The 16,727-nt window shown below is 36.0% G+C and overlaps 1 protein-coding gene across 4 annotated transcripts in view; it reads left to right on the top strand.

Moving 5' to 3' along the window:
* Positions 1-16,727, top strand: part of CASK (calcium/calmodulin dependent serine protein kinase) — a 195,638-nt gene that overhangs the window by 160,605 nt on the left and 18,306 nt on the right. For 2 of the 4 annotated variants that reach the window (XM_030450329.1, XM_030450354.1), the window contains 6 exons: positions 3,114-3,199; positions 5,792-5,860; positions 11,636-11,704; positions 13,064-13,099; positions 14,792-14,988; positions 16,261-16,376. In XM_030450329.1, the coding sequence (XP_030306189.1) occupies positions 3,114-3,199; positions 5,792-5,860; positions 11,636-11,704; positions 13,064-13,099; positions 14,792-14,988; positions 16,261-16,376 (573 nt within the window). The remainder of the gene's footprint in view (positions 1-3,113; positions 3,200-5,791; positions 5,861-11,635; positions 11,705-13,063; positions 13,100-14,791; positions 14,989-16,260; positions 16,377-16,727) is intronic. The other 2 variants (XM_030450337.1, XM_030450346.1) reach the window with 2 other exon arrangements.

A 16,727-nucleotide genomic window follows, 5' to 3' on the forward strand; every position in this document is an offset into this window, starting at 1 on the left:
ATATGGGAAACTGCCAGGCAGTAACAGCAATGACTTAGATAATAGATCAACTGGGAGGGTTACAGGAACTGTGTAATTTCAGGTCTAGCAATATTAACTACAACCTGCACAATTCCCTGTCATGAAATAATAGCTGCTGTGAAGTCTGCCTCCTATCTCTGTGCCAGCTGTATTGAGTCCTGCTGATGACAGTCGTCCTTCAAAAGGCAGGGGTACTGTAGTGGGAAGATAGGCTTGTAAAGATGCTATCTACTTAATGCCTTCCAGAGGATTCACCTCATTGAAAATACAACACCAGTTTCCATTATTAAAAAATGTCTTTTTGTTGCATTGTCTACTTTTCTAGGATAAATAACAACTTTTAGATATGAGGCTTTTAATTTTAAGTCTTGGGTTTCACATTTGTTTCTGTATCTTAACCTCGTTCAGTTATCCATTCACTTTTTATCTATAACTTCTGTCTAGATTACTCATATCCTACATTTTCAGGAGATCTGCATATAGCCTGAGCTCTCAGTATCTTAACACATAGGTTTTTGCTGATGACTGGTTTCAGGGTGTATAATCTTAAATGTGAATTCAGTCTTAAGATACATTTAAGAAGAGGTCCCAATATGGCATTTAAAAAGATTTCCAGAGAAGGGAGAGGATTTACTGACTGCTCATTTAACCTCACCAGAAGAACACAAATTGTACATGGTCTGTGCTGCATTCTTTTTTTAAAATAAAAAATCCACATTATGGATGTGTTATTTATCAGTAAGTCATTAATAACTTAATATCTGAATAAATACTGTCAATATAAAAGGAATCAAACCCAACAAAAATTAGATGGTTTAAGATGGTAGATATCATGTGAGCTAGAGATGGTATGGAGGACTCATTATTCAAAGATGTCAAGAATTTCCTTTTCTAGCAAGAGTTTTTATAAAGAATAAAAAGTTTCTGCAAATAATAAAAGCCTCTTTCCTCATATTGAAAATGTCTTCCTATGGTTTATCTGTGCATCCACCGTCCAAAACAGAATGACCGTCTATTGTTAGATGTCTTTATTCCCAACTTTTATGAAATGCTCCAGAAGAAGGGATTTTATTGAAGTGCACTATTAAAATTACTTGATTCAGGGATATTACTGACTCTGATTCTAATATGTAACTGTATCAGATTTATATTTTGAATAAGGCCAAATAATCTGTATACCATTCCAGAGTATATGTTGTTTCTGCATTAGTGTTGTTTAATAACACTTATGCTCATTTCAAACCCAATTGAATTTTGGCATGATACAATCAACACGGAGCCCCCTTTATTTTAGAATATTTTCATAAGAATTGGGTATTGAATGCCTTTCAGAGAAAGACTGCAGTACTGAACTTTCCAAGTGTTTCACTAGGGAGTTGGTCATTAATATTCTAGATGTCAACTAGATTAACTTTAAATTCAGATGCAGGGCTGTTGCATTCACATCCAGTAAACTATTAACGATGATAATTTTTCCACTGAAGGGTGGAAGAAGAATTGTGCTAAGTCCATTTTTATAGTTTCGCTGTCAGTATATCAGCTCCTGTAGAACTGTTTTGAGCATTGAAGGACTTACTCTTTGGAGTACTGAAAGTTTTTGTAAACTGTGCAGTCTCTGCTGTAGCACTGCCAAGTGAGCCTGTGTTTCACAGAGGAGAGAACCCAACGGGAATCAAAACCAGCAGAGAGCATTTCAGGACTTTTCTCCTTGGTTCTGGCTGTGCTTGTGTTTAGCAGGCACGCAGTTTGATTTTCATATGTTTGTCCATCTGAAAGTTTTGCTTACATGGTATTATTTGAAAAAAAAAGGCTTTTTTGGTTCAGGACAATAATTTTAAGAAACTATCAGGATTCTAGTTGACTGACTTCTCTCAGGTAATTTTCTGTAAATATGTTTTAGTTTAGGAAATGTTTGCCAGTTACTGGTTTTCTGAGTAATATTAAATATATTAGGTACAGTAATTGCTTTAGGTACACTACTTAGAAAAGGATTTTTGCACAAACTAGTTAAATCATACAGTAGGAAGAAGGATATGTGAAGTAAATGGTCTTGTCCTCTTTCATTATATACGAGAAACATCATCTGGCTAATAACAAACCATGGAAGTTTCTTTGGAGAACTGTTGGAGAATCAGGTGGGCTTGAGCTACTCAAGTCAGAAATGATCATCCAAAAAGAGCCTTCTAGGTTGCTTCTGATTGTGAAGATAATTAATTCATTTGCTGCCTCTTCCCTGTTGAGCTTTTGTAGTGTCTTTGAGCCATTTTGTAACATGCCATTCCCATCCCAACCTCAGCAGGTCAGTTAATAACTTGTAGATACAGTAAAAAGTAGATACATTTCATCATCTGACACTGTAGGCAGTCACACTGCATGCAAGCTGAAGACAAGTGTGCATACAGAAAATGCATACTGTAACTATTGCAAATCAAAATCAAAGAAATGGAGAAATAAAGCAGCCTGACAGATAAAATTAAGACTACGTCCAGAAGCTCAACTGCATTAATCTACTATGATAGAATGATCTGTGTTGGAAGACACCTTAGAAATCATCTACTCCAGCCTCCCTACATGTGAAAGGACAGCTCTTACCTAGACGAGGTTGCTCAAGGCCTCATCCAACCTGACCCTGAACACTTCCAGGGAGGGACACCCACAACTTCTCTATGCAATCTGTTCCAAAGTCTCACCACCCTCATACTAAAGAACTTCTTTCTAATATCAAGTCTAAAGTAGTCACCTGATTAAGTACTGGTTGAATATCTCTGTTGGACATTTCCAGCTGACTAGTTGCAGGTAACTTTCTTTTCAGAGTGTGGGTTTTTGCAGTGTCCTTGTCAGGGGCTAATGTTTTCCCCATATATTTATAGAGTGCTTGGGCATCTCAAGCTGGTGCATTGACTGCACTCTGAAAGGCAGATGTGTAATCTTTGGTAGCTAATATATAGCTGCCAAATTTCTTTTCTGAATCTAGCCAAAAACTTTTACTTTACTGTTGTTTCATATTTATGCCTTTGTATGTAGCACTGTCTCTTAACTATCTCTATTTGGAAAAACATGTTTGAGATGTCTGTGTTTTGTTAACTTTACAGGTACGCTACATGTAGGGGACGAAATCCGAGAAATAAATGGAATCAGTGTGGCAAACCAAACTGTAGAACAGCTACAAAAAATGCTTGTAAGTACCTGAAATCTTTCTCATGTTCATTATAAAAGTGCCTGCCCTATTTTAACGAAATTTTTATGTAACTGCATCATCACTTCCCCTTTCTTGATGGATATTTATAGCTTACATGTGAGTGTTACGCAGTCTTCCTGCATTCAGCTGTTAAAGCCTTCTACAGGGTCTTCTCTGGTTTTCAGTGGTGGCTTTTTTTGCACCTTAAGCCCAGGAATAGTAGAAGGCAGCTCCTGGTCTTGTTTTCTTTTTGCCATTTAATCCCAAAGAAAAGAATGGTGACATCCAAGTATTCCAGACAGATGTAGGTCTGACAGGCTCTTAAAGAAACTTGAATCATAGAAAGTTGGGGTGGGAAGGGACCTTGCAAGATCATTGAATCCAACCCCCTCTGTAGGGTCACCTATAGGAGGTCACACAGGAATGCATCCAGGTGGGCTTTGAATGTCTCCAGGGAAGGAGACTCCACAGCCTCCCTGGGCAGCCTTTCCAGTGCTCTGTCACCCTCACAGTGAAATAATCCTTCCTTATATTTATACAGAACCTCCTATGCTCCATTTTATAACCATTGTTCCTTGTCCTATTGTTAATCACCCCTGAGGAAAGCTTGACCTTGTCCTCCTGGCACTCACCCCTTACATAGTTACAAACACTGATGAGGTCACATCTCGTTCTCCTCTTCTCCAGGCTGAAGAGCCCCAGCTTCCTCAGCCTTTCCTCATAAGGGAGATCTTCCACTCCCTCAATCATCTTGGTCACTCTGCACTGGACTCTCTCAAGCAGTTCCCTGTCCTTCTGGAACTGAGGGCCCAGAACAGGACACAATATTCCAGATGTGGCCTCACCAGGGCAGAGTAGATGGGGAGGAGAACCTCTCTCAACCTACTAACCAGCCCCCTTCTGATGCACCCCAAGATGCCATTGGCCTTCTTGGCCACAAGGGCACATTCCTGGCTCATGGTCATTGATCAAGATCCTTCCATCCACCAGCACCCCCAGATCCCTTTCCTCTCTCCTGCTCTCCCAACAGCTCAGTCCCCAACTTATACTGGCACATAGGGTTGTTTTGTCTCAATTGCAAGACCTCTGAGTCTTGTGACTTTGAGACTTACTTGAGTAACGAAGGTTCCCCAGACCCTCCAGGCATTTGACATTAGTATATAACTCTTCTACATTTTAGAAAGTTTTTTCCTAATGTCTAAGTTTCCTTTGTTGAATTGTGTTTCTTCTCTTGTCTGTAGTGGCCATAACAGAAAAAATACCACTTTCCTCCTATTACTCATCCCAAGTTAGTATATAAAAATCATGATCTTATTTTAAATCTTCAGTCTACAGCAAATGTATTCACCAAGTATACTATGGGAGAAAAGAAAATTTCTGTGACTATTGGTATAATTGGTACACAAATACAAAGACAGTAAATCATGGAACCATTCAGCTTGCACATAACCTCAGGAGGTATCCAGTACAGTATCCGGCACAAAACAGGGTCAGCATTGAATGCAGCCCAGGTTGTTCAGGACTTCATCTTGTTAAGCCTTGAAAATATCCAAGGACAGAGATTTGACAGGACAGATGCCTCTGTTGGGTAACCTGTTCCAATACTTAATTATCATCATATGGAAAAATGTGTTCCTTTTTTGTCCCTTCTTTCAATTTGTAACTATTGTGGCTCATGGCTGTTGATGTTCCAAAGCGAAAAAAGTGTTTAGAGCTCAGACAGTCTAATTTTTTGTGGGGAATCTCAATCTTAGGCCTTCCTAATAGTCTCTTCGATATTCCATAACACTAGCAAATTTTTCTGCATGCAACCCTAACCTTGGGATCTAGGATGGTATCATTAGTCCTTTTGTTTAGTCCAGAACCATATAGAGAAGCTTAAGTGAGTTCCAGCAGGTAGCATTGTTTGGTTTTTGGGTTTTTTTGCTTTCAATAAGCCAGCTAAAGAGAGAGAAAAACTCCAAGATCACTTTTCTGCCTAGATTGAGTCCTGTGGATGTCAACCATATGGTGGCACTTGTTTTCAAACTGTCCTTTAGGAAAACACAGTTGAACAAATACGTTGCCACAGTCCTCTTTATTCTGTAGATGCTACTTTTTATGAATATTCCTATACAGGAATGCAAACTAGCAGCCCCTATATTCTGTTTCAGTGTTTTAATTTTACCTCTAACACATGCAGCTTTCCAGAAACTGTGAATTTGCTTTTGCTATTTAATATGTAGTGATGAAAGAAAAGAAATCTTCACTTCAGTAGCAAAAACTCTGTGGATCCCAGGAAGGTAGCTACAAAGAACACATCTCTGAATCTCTCACCTTAAAATACAGCTGTAGGTTCTAGGCTAGGTTTGAAAACTGGTCAAGCAATCAAGCTAATAGTGTATATTTAATAAGAGAGGCAATTTAAAAGTTGGTTTATAAGTGAAATGACAAATCAGCCATAGTATTTTAGCTTTTCTGAATATTTACTTTAGGAAAACATACTGCTGCTCTCAAACCATAATGCTTTCTTTTCAAGCATTAGTGAATGATTTTGTGGGAAGATTTTATCCTCGGTGTCTTAGTCTTTAAACAATTGTTTTCTTTTTGCAGAGGGAAATGCGTGGAAGTATTACCTTTAAGATTGTGCCAAGTTATCGTACGCAATCTTCATCCTGTGAGGTAATGAAATTAATGAACCATCCCATTTCTCCTCAGCCCTGTAACTAACTGCCTGCTGATGGCTGAATGTTACTGCTTTCTGGGAAATTGTTTCTGCCTGTCCTGTTAGATCACGCACACCAATTTTACAACAAAGATAACGGAACACGAGTAGGTCCCACCTACCTACTCAGCCCTGCCTTCATATTCATCTCATCAGCATCTTAACTAACTCTTTACAGCCTGTTTAAAAAAAATAAAATAGAAAAGGGGATCCTCAACAGAAGCATTTAGGAAGCCCCTTTAAAAAATCATAATCTAAATGCATTCTTCAGGAAGTCTGTTATAGTTCCTAAGCTGAGGAACAATCCTGGTTTTTAGGCAATAAACGTAATTTACTGCTTTTGGGCTGTTAAGGGTTAATTGAAGAATCTGTTTCTGTATAACCCTTTTGAGGTAAATTCGTGATGGTTGTCTGTAACAGTTACATGTGGCTTAATATTACGTTTCCATGAAAAATGGTATTTGTTATTACAGAAGAAAACCAGATTTGGAGTTAGCTCTTGTTGAGCTAGAAACTTGGCATTACAGTTTTTGCACAGTAATGTTCAGTTCCCTTCTGCTCACAAAGTTATGTTCCAGATTGCAACTAAAGGGAATTAATCTCTATAAAAATGGCTACTTGAGAGATACTGTTCCAATTTAAGCATACAGATGGCACATGCACTGGGTAGATGATGCCATTCTTTCTGTGCCATGTGCTTAACTGCGCAAACAGTTCCTAAATTAGAATTCTGAGAGTGAAATCACCATCTCTGTTGAAGTCAAGCCCCTTATCTTAATTAGAGCTGTGATTTCACCTTAATTGTTATTGTGTCTCAGCAGATGCTAGGACACACATAAACTGCTGTTGTGATTGTCTGAACAGCCTCTTTGCAAGAAAAAAATTAGAGCTTTTTGGTTGTCTTCAGTAGTTCTAATAGAAGTCAACAAGAACTAAAAGGTTTTAGAGGGTAGAGGGTCTGACAGATTTTCTCCTGTGAGGCAAATTTTTATACAGGTAAAAAACATGAAAGCAAAAGCTTTTCATGAAAAGCTTTTAAAGCAAAGGCTTAAAAAAAACACCTCAAATAGAAATTCTTCAGTGTGCTGGCAAATATATGTATTGACTTCTGTGCTGTAAATAGCAGTAATAATAAAAGATACCTCACATCCCACTATTAAAATACAGAAACTGGTTAAATGATAGACCTGCTGACAAGATGATAATTTGGAAAAAATAATTCAGCATACAGCTTTAAATTAATACCATTAGGTTTCATGTTAATGAGAACAGGTCATCTCTTTTCCTTAGCTCTGTGTCCTTAGGTTCAACATGACCTTTTATTTCACAGAAGAGAGGAAAATGAACTCTTACGTTCCTTTGAAAAAAAACATCAAAACTAAAAATGTGTGATCAAAGGCAGAAGAAAAAATAAATCATGTCTACCTCATAGAATCATAAAATCAGTAAGGTTGGAAAATACCCTTAAAATCATCAAGTCCAACCATGAATGCAACACCATCGTGCCAAAAAAACCATGTCCTGAAGGGCCATGTCTACATGGTTTTCTAACACCTTCAGGGATTCTGACTCCACCACTTTCCTGGGTAGCTTATTCCAGTGCTTTGTGGTGTAGAGCATTCATTTAATCTGATGTGGCTGAATCTGTTCCACCTGCTCAGCCATACAATGACCTTGGCTAGACTTTCAACAAGTTTACAAAAAAGCTCAACATTTTAAAATCATCCTTTTGAAGCATCACCAGCCCTTTGGTACAGAGAAAATTTTTTTTTCACAGATTTTTTTAAGGATTGCTATTCAGAAGGTGAATCAAATTCTTAACCATTGATAAAGGCTAAGAATTATTGGTGAATGACATTATTAAAACATAGAAAGCTTCCTTCTCTAGCACAATAAATCCTCACTAGTATAATCTTACTAATTAAGGAATTTTTTGCAATATTTCAGTATAAATTTGTTTGGTTTCCCCTCTTCCTTTAGTGATGGACTGGTCCTCAAATAGTATAATTTCACCAGAAGAGGAATATAAAACAGAATTAGTAACTGGGGTTTTTTTTGAGTCTTCTACTATGATCACCTCATTTGTTTTCAAAAAATCTTGTTAATCTAGAATAAGAAAATCTAAGTAGAATCAGAGGTGGTCTGCCATTATATAGAGTGTGTCTTAGATGCCTTTATATGCGAAGGTGAGGGGGGTGTGGGATGTTATTTCTTTAAATAGCTGAGATTTACATTTTGCTTGACATATTTGATATTTTTCTTCTGTAGATATTTAAGGGAAGTGTTGTAGTGCTGTTTTCTAAATATTAAGCCACTTTGGTACACTTTGGGAAGTCTTTTCCCTAGAATATGTAATGGTAACTTCAGTGTAACTACAGGTTTTTCCAAAATCCCAACTGAATAATTTCAAGTTTCTTAGGGGATTTGTGGCTTTTCCTCCACCCATACCTTCCAATCAGTTACCAGGCTTTCTATTCTATGGAGTGGGCTTTGCTTGAAAACGTAATGCTTATTAATTCCTTATAGTAAAAAATTGATCAGCTTATCTACTGTGAGATGGCATTTTTAATTGTTGGGGTGGCAAATGGCCTGGGTTGCTCAGGTATCTAGATAACACAGTGGCCAGGATGTTGTGTTTTCTGCTTTAGATAACCCAGGAAATTGCAGACTTATATAAATAAAAACTTCCCTAATTATTGTAGCACATTCTTCTTATGGCTGATGGCCATTTATGCTGTTTATACGTTTCAGCTTTATCCAACTGAGTAAGCATTTTATTCTACATTTGCATTTTTACTTTTTAATGGTTTGGCACCTCAAGTAACTTTTTATAGTGTCAGATATGTGAGAATGGTAAGGGAAGTACCTTTTTTATAACAAAAAAAATCCTTTTAAAAACACTTTGTGTTTCATATTGTCTTAAAGAACCACTTAAGTTGTTTCATGAAGAAGAAACGCCTTTATATATGTAAATAGATTTTTTTAATGTGGTGGTAGTCACCATCAATTTTTTCCTTTAGTCTTGCAATGTTTCTAATATTGCTCAGTCTGTAAGATTTTTTATAGTCTTATACCTGTTTTATATTTGTATTAGAAATATAGAAAATTAGAAATTAGAAAAACCTGAAAATTCAGGTTTTTGGAAAGTTTTTTTAGTGGCAACAGCATCATTAATCTAGCTGTTCCTGTCAGTATGTAATTAGATCAGGCCACATCTAGTAGACATTTGAGATTTCATCTCAAATGCATTCTTTTATCATTCATAATCCACCCCAAGAAAGAAGGAATCAACAGGAAAGTAGTTTTGCCATCATTTGGAAATAATTGTGATTGTTTCATTCAAGGCTTCAGCTGAAGCACAAGGATTGCCATTTTGTTTTGGGGCTCAGAGCTAGACAAGGTTGGAAGTCTATGTAGTCAAATTATACTATAATATTGCTATAACACTTATACACTACTCACAGTAAGTAGGTACTCCAAGTGTTTTTCTGCTCTTATCACTGGCAGAACTGGGGATTTTTCTTATTTACTGGAGAAGCAAGCTCACAACCAAAGCTGAAGTTTCCCAGTCAAGTTCTAAGCAGACCTAGCACTCTACAAGGATCTTTCTACTAATTTGTTTGTCTTATTAGACAGTGCATATTTTTGAAAGAAACACCAAGTCCCTAGGAAATTAGGAACCTAACTGCCTTTGAAATTGTGGCTGAACTGCCTAATTATTTAGAAATTGTACATGTACCTTATGACTAGCTTGGTAGATTAATTTCTTACAGATAGTATGAAATCACCCATAGCACTAAAATGTCTATTTTCCTCAGTATGAACAGTTGCCTTGAGCAATATTCTGTCTTCTGATGATGATTGTTAGAGGAACCCAAATCAAAACATTCTCAAACCAAGAAAATTTCCTTCAAAGGGAGAAACCTTCAAGAGAGTCCAGAAATAATGGAATTCTCCAAGTTACATTAAACTTGTTTTTCTCCACATTACTTGGGTGCTTGCATCACTTTCCAAAACTTGCCCTTATGAAACCATTACTGACTAGCAGATAACAAAGTAACTTTAAAAAAAAAAAAAAAAAAAAAAAAGAAAAAGAAAAAAAAGAAAGAAAAAAGGTAAAAACATTTTTTCACCTTTTCTTGAAAGTGAGAAAATAGCAGAGACAGAATTGCAGAGCAAGCAGAAAATCTATTTATAAAAGAAGGAAGTCACTTCCTCTTTAGAAAAAAAGTATCTCCCAGTGCTATTTGGTAAAGGGATGCTAAGAATCCCATGCACACAAAAAAGGAGTAACAGTTCCTTTAGTCTTTTCTGTTTTCCTTTTTTTTTTTTTTCAGTAGTGAGTAACCTATTTAGTGTCATTTGAATGTTTTAAACTTATTATGCTGGAGTGGTTTTGCAAGTAGAATTAGAGCTGATTTCCCCACAGACTGTTAAATGCAAATAGTTGTGGGAGCCAAATGAGCATTTTGTTCTTCTGAATGTAACAGCAGTATACAGACATACATACTTCGAAATACAATGATATTGCAGCCATAATAGTTTCAGGTTTCATTTTTCTCAATGTTTTAAAAAAGCAATGAGTGTTGTCACATAATTTGTGTGAGTTTGAGAATATTAGTAGAGAACCTGCACCTGATTAATGTTACATGAATAGTTTAGCTCCAATTTTGGTTTTTAATTGGTTTACAAGGGGCACTTGTGTTAATAAAATGTGACAGGGATAACTTTCTTTGAAAACTATTTTTGCTCCTTTGTTCTTCTATACTAAATGTTATGGAAAATTACCAGACATTCCTATATTGACCTTTGACATGGAATATTATATTCCAGAATTCCTGTGAGACAAAGGGGATTTTTATTATTTTTTTTTTTATGATGTATGAGTGATTTATTTATTTCCTAAAGACATGGGTCAGTTATCTGATCTTATGAAATTAATTATTATACCATCAAAATAGCTTCAGAAAATATTACTGTGTAAGTGACTTCCTTGCCTGTGCAAAACGCAGACAGAAATTCCTGTTATCCTTTCTGTAGAATTTCCCAGTAGTCACCCTGTGTCTGCTGTCTCCTCACTGAAGTGCAGGACCACACTGATAGTGCTAAGTAAAAGGAGATCTCTTTTTTTTAAAGTGATATATTTCAGCCAAGTTTAATTCATTTAAGCCAATAGCAATGTTGGAGGAAAAAACTTCAATATGCAATAAAATGGATGAGGAGGGAGAGGAGTATCCCAACTTCCTTCTTAGTTGTTAGCTTCGGTGCCTTTGAGGCATTTCAGGAAGATGTATCTAACAGAGCAGAAACTGAGCAACACTGACTTCCATCACATAACTGAGAAAAGATTTAGAAGCATCTTTAAAATGGACTATGTGCCTCGCTCTATTCAGAGTACTATTCAGCATATAACTTTCAGGTAATTACCCTTTACACAGGCACTAGTATCACCAATGGCTTTCAGCATTGTCAGCCACATGAGACCTAAGAGGTCTCAAATACTAAGTAATTAAAAACTGACTGATTGCAGAGGCAATATAAAAATATTTATTACCCAGGATACATCAAAATGTCAAAGGTGAAAAACTATAGGAAAAAGATTTATGGAGTTTAGCGTGGAAACATTCTCAGATGAAGCAGCCAAGCAAATAGTAGATGTAACTGTTCTTTTAAATATATCTGTGTTCCTGTGATAGTGTTGTGTTGTTAATGAACCTTGTGTCTTATTTCAGAGAGATTCCCCCTCTACATCCAGACAGTCCCCAGCTAATGGTCATAGCAGCACTAACAATTCTGTTTCGGTAAGATTTCCAGTTCCACACAGAGAAAGTGTGAAAGTTTTGTTGGTGCTCATCTGCCATTACTGTTATATTTATTGTGTGGTCAGTGGAAAATTTTGTCCTGCTGATAGAACCAAGGTTATTTTGTATGTAATTCCCCGTTTTCTTTTTTTTTTTTTAAGGTTTTTTTTCCCCAACGTATTCTTATCATTAAAAGCCATCTAGTGAATTATATGTTAATAACTGTAATGTGATCCTTCGGTCACCCTTAAATCATTGTTAGCAGTTTCCTCAAAATTAAGCAAAGGTTTAAAGGGGAAGTTTCCTTTCCATCCTGAACTCGAGAAGCAGCGTTTGAAGAATAACCGTGCAGTTGGTATATGGGGACATTTTAGCCATCTTAGTTTTGTGTTTTGAGAGACCTCTGGAACGTGTACTGGTTTCCGCTATCTGAGTTAATGAATTGGTGTGCCCTCTGCTGTCGTGGTACGTGCACATACCTTGTGAAATATGAGCCTTGCCTGGATATGAAAAGCAAAAGGAAGCGGCTTTAAACTGCACTACAAACCAAGCTGTTACCATCACATCTTTAACACAAAGTACTTCTGTTTCATGTGTATTCAGGTAGAAGTCAGGTGCTGTTGAATCTCCCGTTTTTTCTGAAGTAAATTGATGTGAAAATTTGTGTTGTTTATCATTTGTCGTTGTTTGGGCCAGTGTAGTGACTGTACACACCAGTTCCTTCAGTAAGAGTGTTGTCAATATCATGAGTTCATGGGACTAGCTAAAAAAAAAAAAATTACTCCTCAAACTACTAAAAAAAATGACAACTTAGAAATTACTTGCCAGGAGCTTAAGTGTTTATTCATATAATGAAAAATAATTGTGTGGCTGAAACATTTAAGACTTTTTCATGAATTACATGGAATTTGTAACACAATTAGTAGTTATAATCTTATTCCTCAGCACAAATAATCACATTTTAATACATCATACATTTTTATAATAACAATTTTAGTATTTATTATAGCCACACTTCTTGTTTTAAAACAAGACTAGATATTATGTGGAAAAGGCATTCATGTAAAAAGCCTCTTTCACGTGACAGTGCTTTTGTGTTGAAGATGCTGAATTATTTATTAAAAAGCACATTCTCTATCCGCTTAAACTTTTTACCTGCTTTCTTCAGCTTGCTGCTAAACAGCCTGGGTTTGATTTTTCTTTAAGAAAAACAGTATTTCTAAACATGGGTCAATGCTTTATCCTTTTGTCTGACTTACCATTTTACTGTAATGTAATATGAATCACTAACAAACGGTGTTGTATACCTTTAAAAAGTAAAATGAAAATTTCTTCTCCTGGGTTGACTTTATTCTGCAGGACTTGCCATCGACAACACAACCAAAAGGACGACAGGTGAATAGATGTCCTCCATGGGAATTTTTGTAAACTTAGCTGCTAGTGAACATCCCTGCTTATCTTTTTCCCACTCATGTTCTCTCTGTGCTAGACTAAAACATCTAAGCTTGTAAAATTTGTTCCATTTTTTTCATTTTTTTCCTCTTAACTCATTTGTTTGTGGCTAATTCAAAATAGCTTTTTTTTTTTTAATGTATCCATATATGTGAGACTTAGAAAGTCATTGTAAAGTTATCTAGAGATGTTGGTTTGGTTCAGAATGCATTGATAGACACTGTTGTGCGGTGACAATTTCAGACTTTTATCTTAGAGGGAAGCTCGAATTTATATTTTAGATGAAATGGAGACTACTAGGAGAAGTGTTGAATACTTAGTTCTAAAACATTGTACTGACAACTGATTATTAATATGAACATGGTTCTTAAAAAAATATAGTAAGGATAGTTTCTATTAAGGCTTGGTAAGTCTCAAGATAGCTTCTTATTTTGCCTCCTAAAGCAAAAGCTTTACGTTCAGTAACGTCCCTTAACTTTTTTATATTGGACTGATGGTAGAATGTGTCATCATGGACCAAAGAAAGATGTTCCCTCTCCAGAGAATTCCAAGGAAAATTGAAATCGAAGTTGGATCATTGTAGAAATAAACTACATAATAGTGCCAGTCCTGCATAATTACAGCTGGCTTTGGAACAGAATTAGAGCAAAGTTGAAAAGAGTTTGTTACACTTTAGATAAAGGATATTACTTTGCAAGATTTTACTATTTTACTTTTTTTTAATCCAGTCAATTTTTAGTAAGAATTAGCAGTAGAATTTATAATATACATGGCCGTCTGGTATGCTACAGGCTGATTTTTGAAGTTCATAAAATGTGGAAATTGCCCATCTTGGATGACATTTAATTCTGATTTTAAGATCCTTGTATGCTACAGGGACATAATTAGCAAGCAAAGATGGAGGTCACTTTTATTTTTATTTTCTATAGTTAAGACTTCATTAACCCACAAAGCAAGGATTAATATATTTTTTTAAAGCTGTGAAGTCAGAATCTGAATTCTTTCTTAAATGTTTCTTAGAGAATAGCTTACTCAAATAGTTAGTTTTCATTTATACAGGAGTCAACTTTTACTGAATATCTATGCAGAGAATTCCCAGAATCCTCCCAATTCCTCCCAAGTAACTACATGTAATAGGGGCAACACAGATTCTCCTATTGAATCTTTTAAAAAGGTACTAAATTTTCCATCAATCAAAATACTAAGAACCAGCAGTGTAGCCTAAGTCCTTGATACTGTCCAATGAAATTTCTTGTCATACAAATTTTTAAAACATATCAGGGGGCTTCAGTTGGAAAGTACAGCACAGTTTAAGTTACAAGCTGCTGGCTTTTAATCTTTAATGGTTCGTGTATAGTTAATATTGATTTGAGGGACTAGCATTTTTGCTGTCCAGGTTTTAGAGTATGTAGAAGACACGAACTTTCAAAATAACATTAGATGTCTCCGTTGTTTGCTGGGGGGGGGGTTCTGTTTCATTTTCAACTACTTCTTATGCTTTTGCCATTCTGTTTCTTCCTTTGCTTGTTGCACCCAGTATGTGTAGCTCCATGCACAGATCAAATTGTCACCTCTTACTCCTAATACTCTACCAGTAATAATATCTCAGTGTCTTTTACAAACTCTTTTTTGTAGATATATGTAAGAGCACAATTTGAATATGATCCAGCAAAGGATGACCTCATTCCTTGCAAAGAAGCTGGCATCAGATTCCGAGTTGGTGATATCATCCAAATCATTAGTAAAGATGATCACAACTGGTGGCAGGGGAAACTTGAGAACTCCAAAAATGGTACTGCAGGTCTTATTCCTTCTCCGGAACTGCAAGAATGGTATGACTTCAGTTTTCTATCAGAATGAATTTAGCTTTGCTTTTATTTCTGTCTGTCATGCTTTTTATTGTTGCTTAGCTAGATTTTGTGTAATTTTTCTCTTTTTAAAAAGGACAGTCTATATTGCATCAGTTTGCGTGGCACTGATTATTTTTTTTCTTATTTTTCTCATGTATGCATAGCAGTAAGGATAGCATGCAGTGTCATATGTGTGGTTACATGAGAAAAATAAACACCTGTGTCAGTAAACATTGTGTTTTCTGATATACTATAGAAAACTAGGCTTGAAGGCTATATACAAATTGTTTATGTAATGGAATAAATTTCCTTTTAAGTTCTAAACAGTGTTTTGTTAGTGCTGCTTACATGCAAGTGCTGCAGAAATAAGGTGTTAGCAACATGTCAAGAACAAAGGTCATTAATGGAGTTTTCTCTATTGGGATTTTCTCTCTTTTACATTTTTTGTGTGAAGGCCAAAAAGCAGAAAGAAATCACAATGCAAAGGTTCCTGAATTACAGATTTAATGAACAATGGCACCAACTGCTGCAAAAGCAACGCAGAGCCTTTAAACAGCCTCTTGAAAAAGCTCCTTAGTGAATATTTAAAATGTATCAGCACAAATTGAGGCAAGCAAGTCCCTGGCCATGGAAATTATGGCTGCAGCCCAAGAAAGTTTACCAAATGGATAACCAAGCTGAAAATACTTCATACAAGGTTTGCTACGTAAAAGAATTAGAGTGCTGTAAGGGGCTTAACAGCACCTGTACCACCTGGACTGGCTAGGGGAGATTTTGCTAGAATAGACACAGGTAGACAAGACATTTCTTTCCATCTGAAGAGCTCCCATGCAAGCTCTGACATGAGAGAGATGCTGCTGTGCATTACAAGAGGAACACTTGCAATACTTCATCCTAAAGATAAACCTCAGTACAGTTCCACAGCACAGCTTGCTCTGAAGTTATTTAGACCATGGTGGTTTTCTCATGCTTCATGATTTTCCAGTCTAATCTGCTGCAAATTGGTCTACAGACATTTTTAGAAGTTACCTTTCCTCCCATCCTCACTTGATCAGTGAGATTTAATAATCTACCACTTAGAAGTTATTCTTCATATCAAAATACTTATGCATTTAAGTGATTTAAAAAAAAAAAAAGGTTTTACTGTACTCTTTCTTGTACTATTAAAAAGTCTTATTTTTCTAATTCATCCTGTGCAGCTTTTTAAAAATACATTGATTACAACAAAAAAAATTTTTTTCCTCTATATGCCAGGCGAGTTGCTTGCATTGCCATGGAGAAGACCAAACAGGAGCAACAGGCCAGCTGTACTTGGTTTGGAAAGAAAAAAAAGCAGTACAAAGACAAATATTTGGCAAAGCACAATGCAGGTATGGAAAAAAAAAATAAGCAAGCATCTTTAACTCTGTAACAGGTTAGATTTTTTACAATATAAACCTTGCCAATTGTTCAGCTGGCACTGTTAAACAATGAGTTACTTAAGAAACTATAAATAAAATTCTAATTCTGCCAACATTACTCTGCTTGTTCTTTGCTGTTTAAGTATATAGCAACAAAATGAATGCATCATAATATATCCTAATGTAGGTTTACATCATTTTGGTTTTTGTATTTAAAGGAGCACTAGAAACCACTATGATATGAATTTTGCAATTTGTATAACTGTACAGTGCTCTACGGAAGACTTTCCAATAGCATCCTGTTAATATGTGTTACATATT

Source organism: Calypte anna, chromosome 1 (genome assembly GCF_003957555.1).
Source record: "Calypte anna isolate BGI_N300 chromosome 1, bCalAnn1_v1.p, whole genome shotgun sequence".
Taxonomy (NCBI): domain Eukaryota; kingdom Metazoa; phylum Chordata; class Aves; order Apodiformes; family Trochilidae; genus Calypte; species Calypte anna.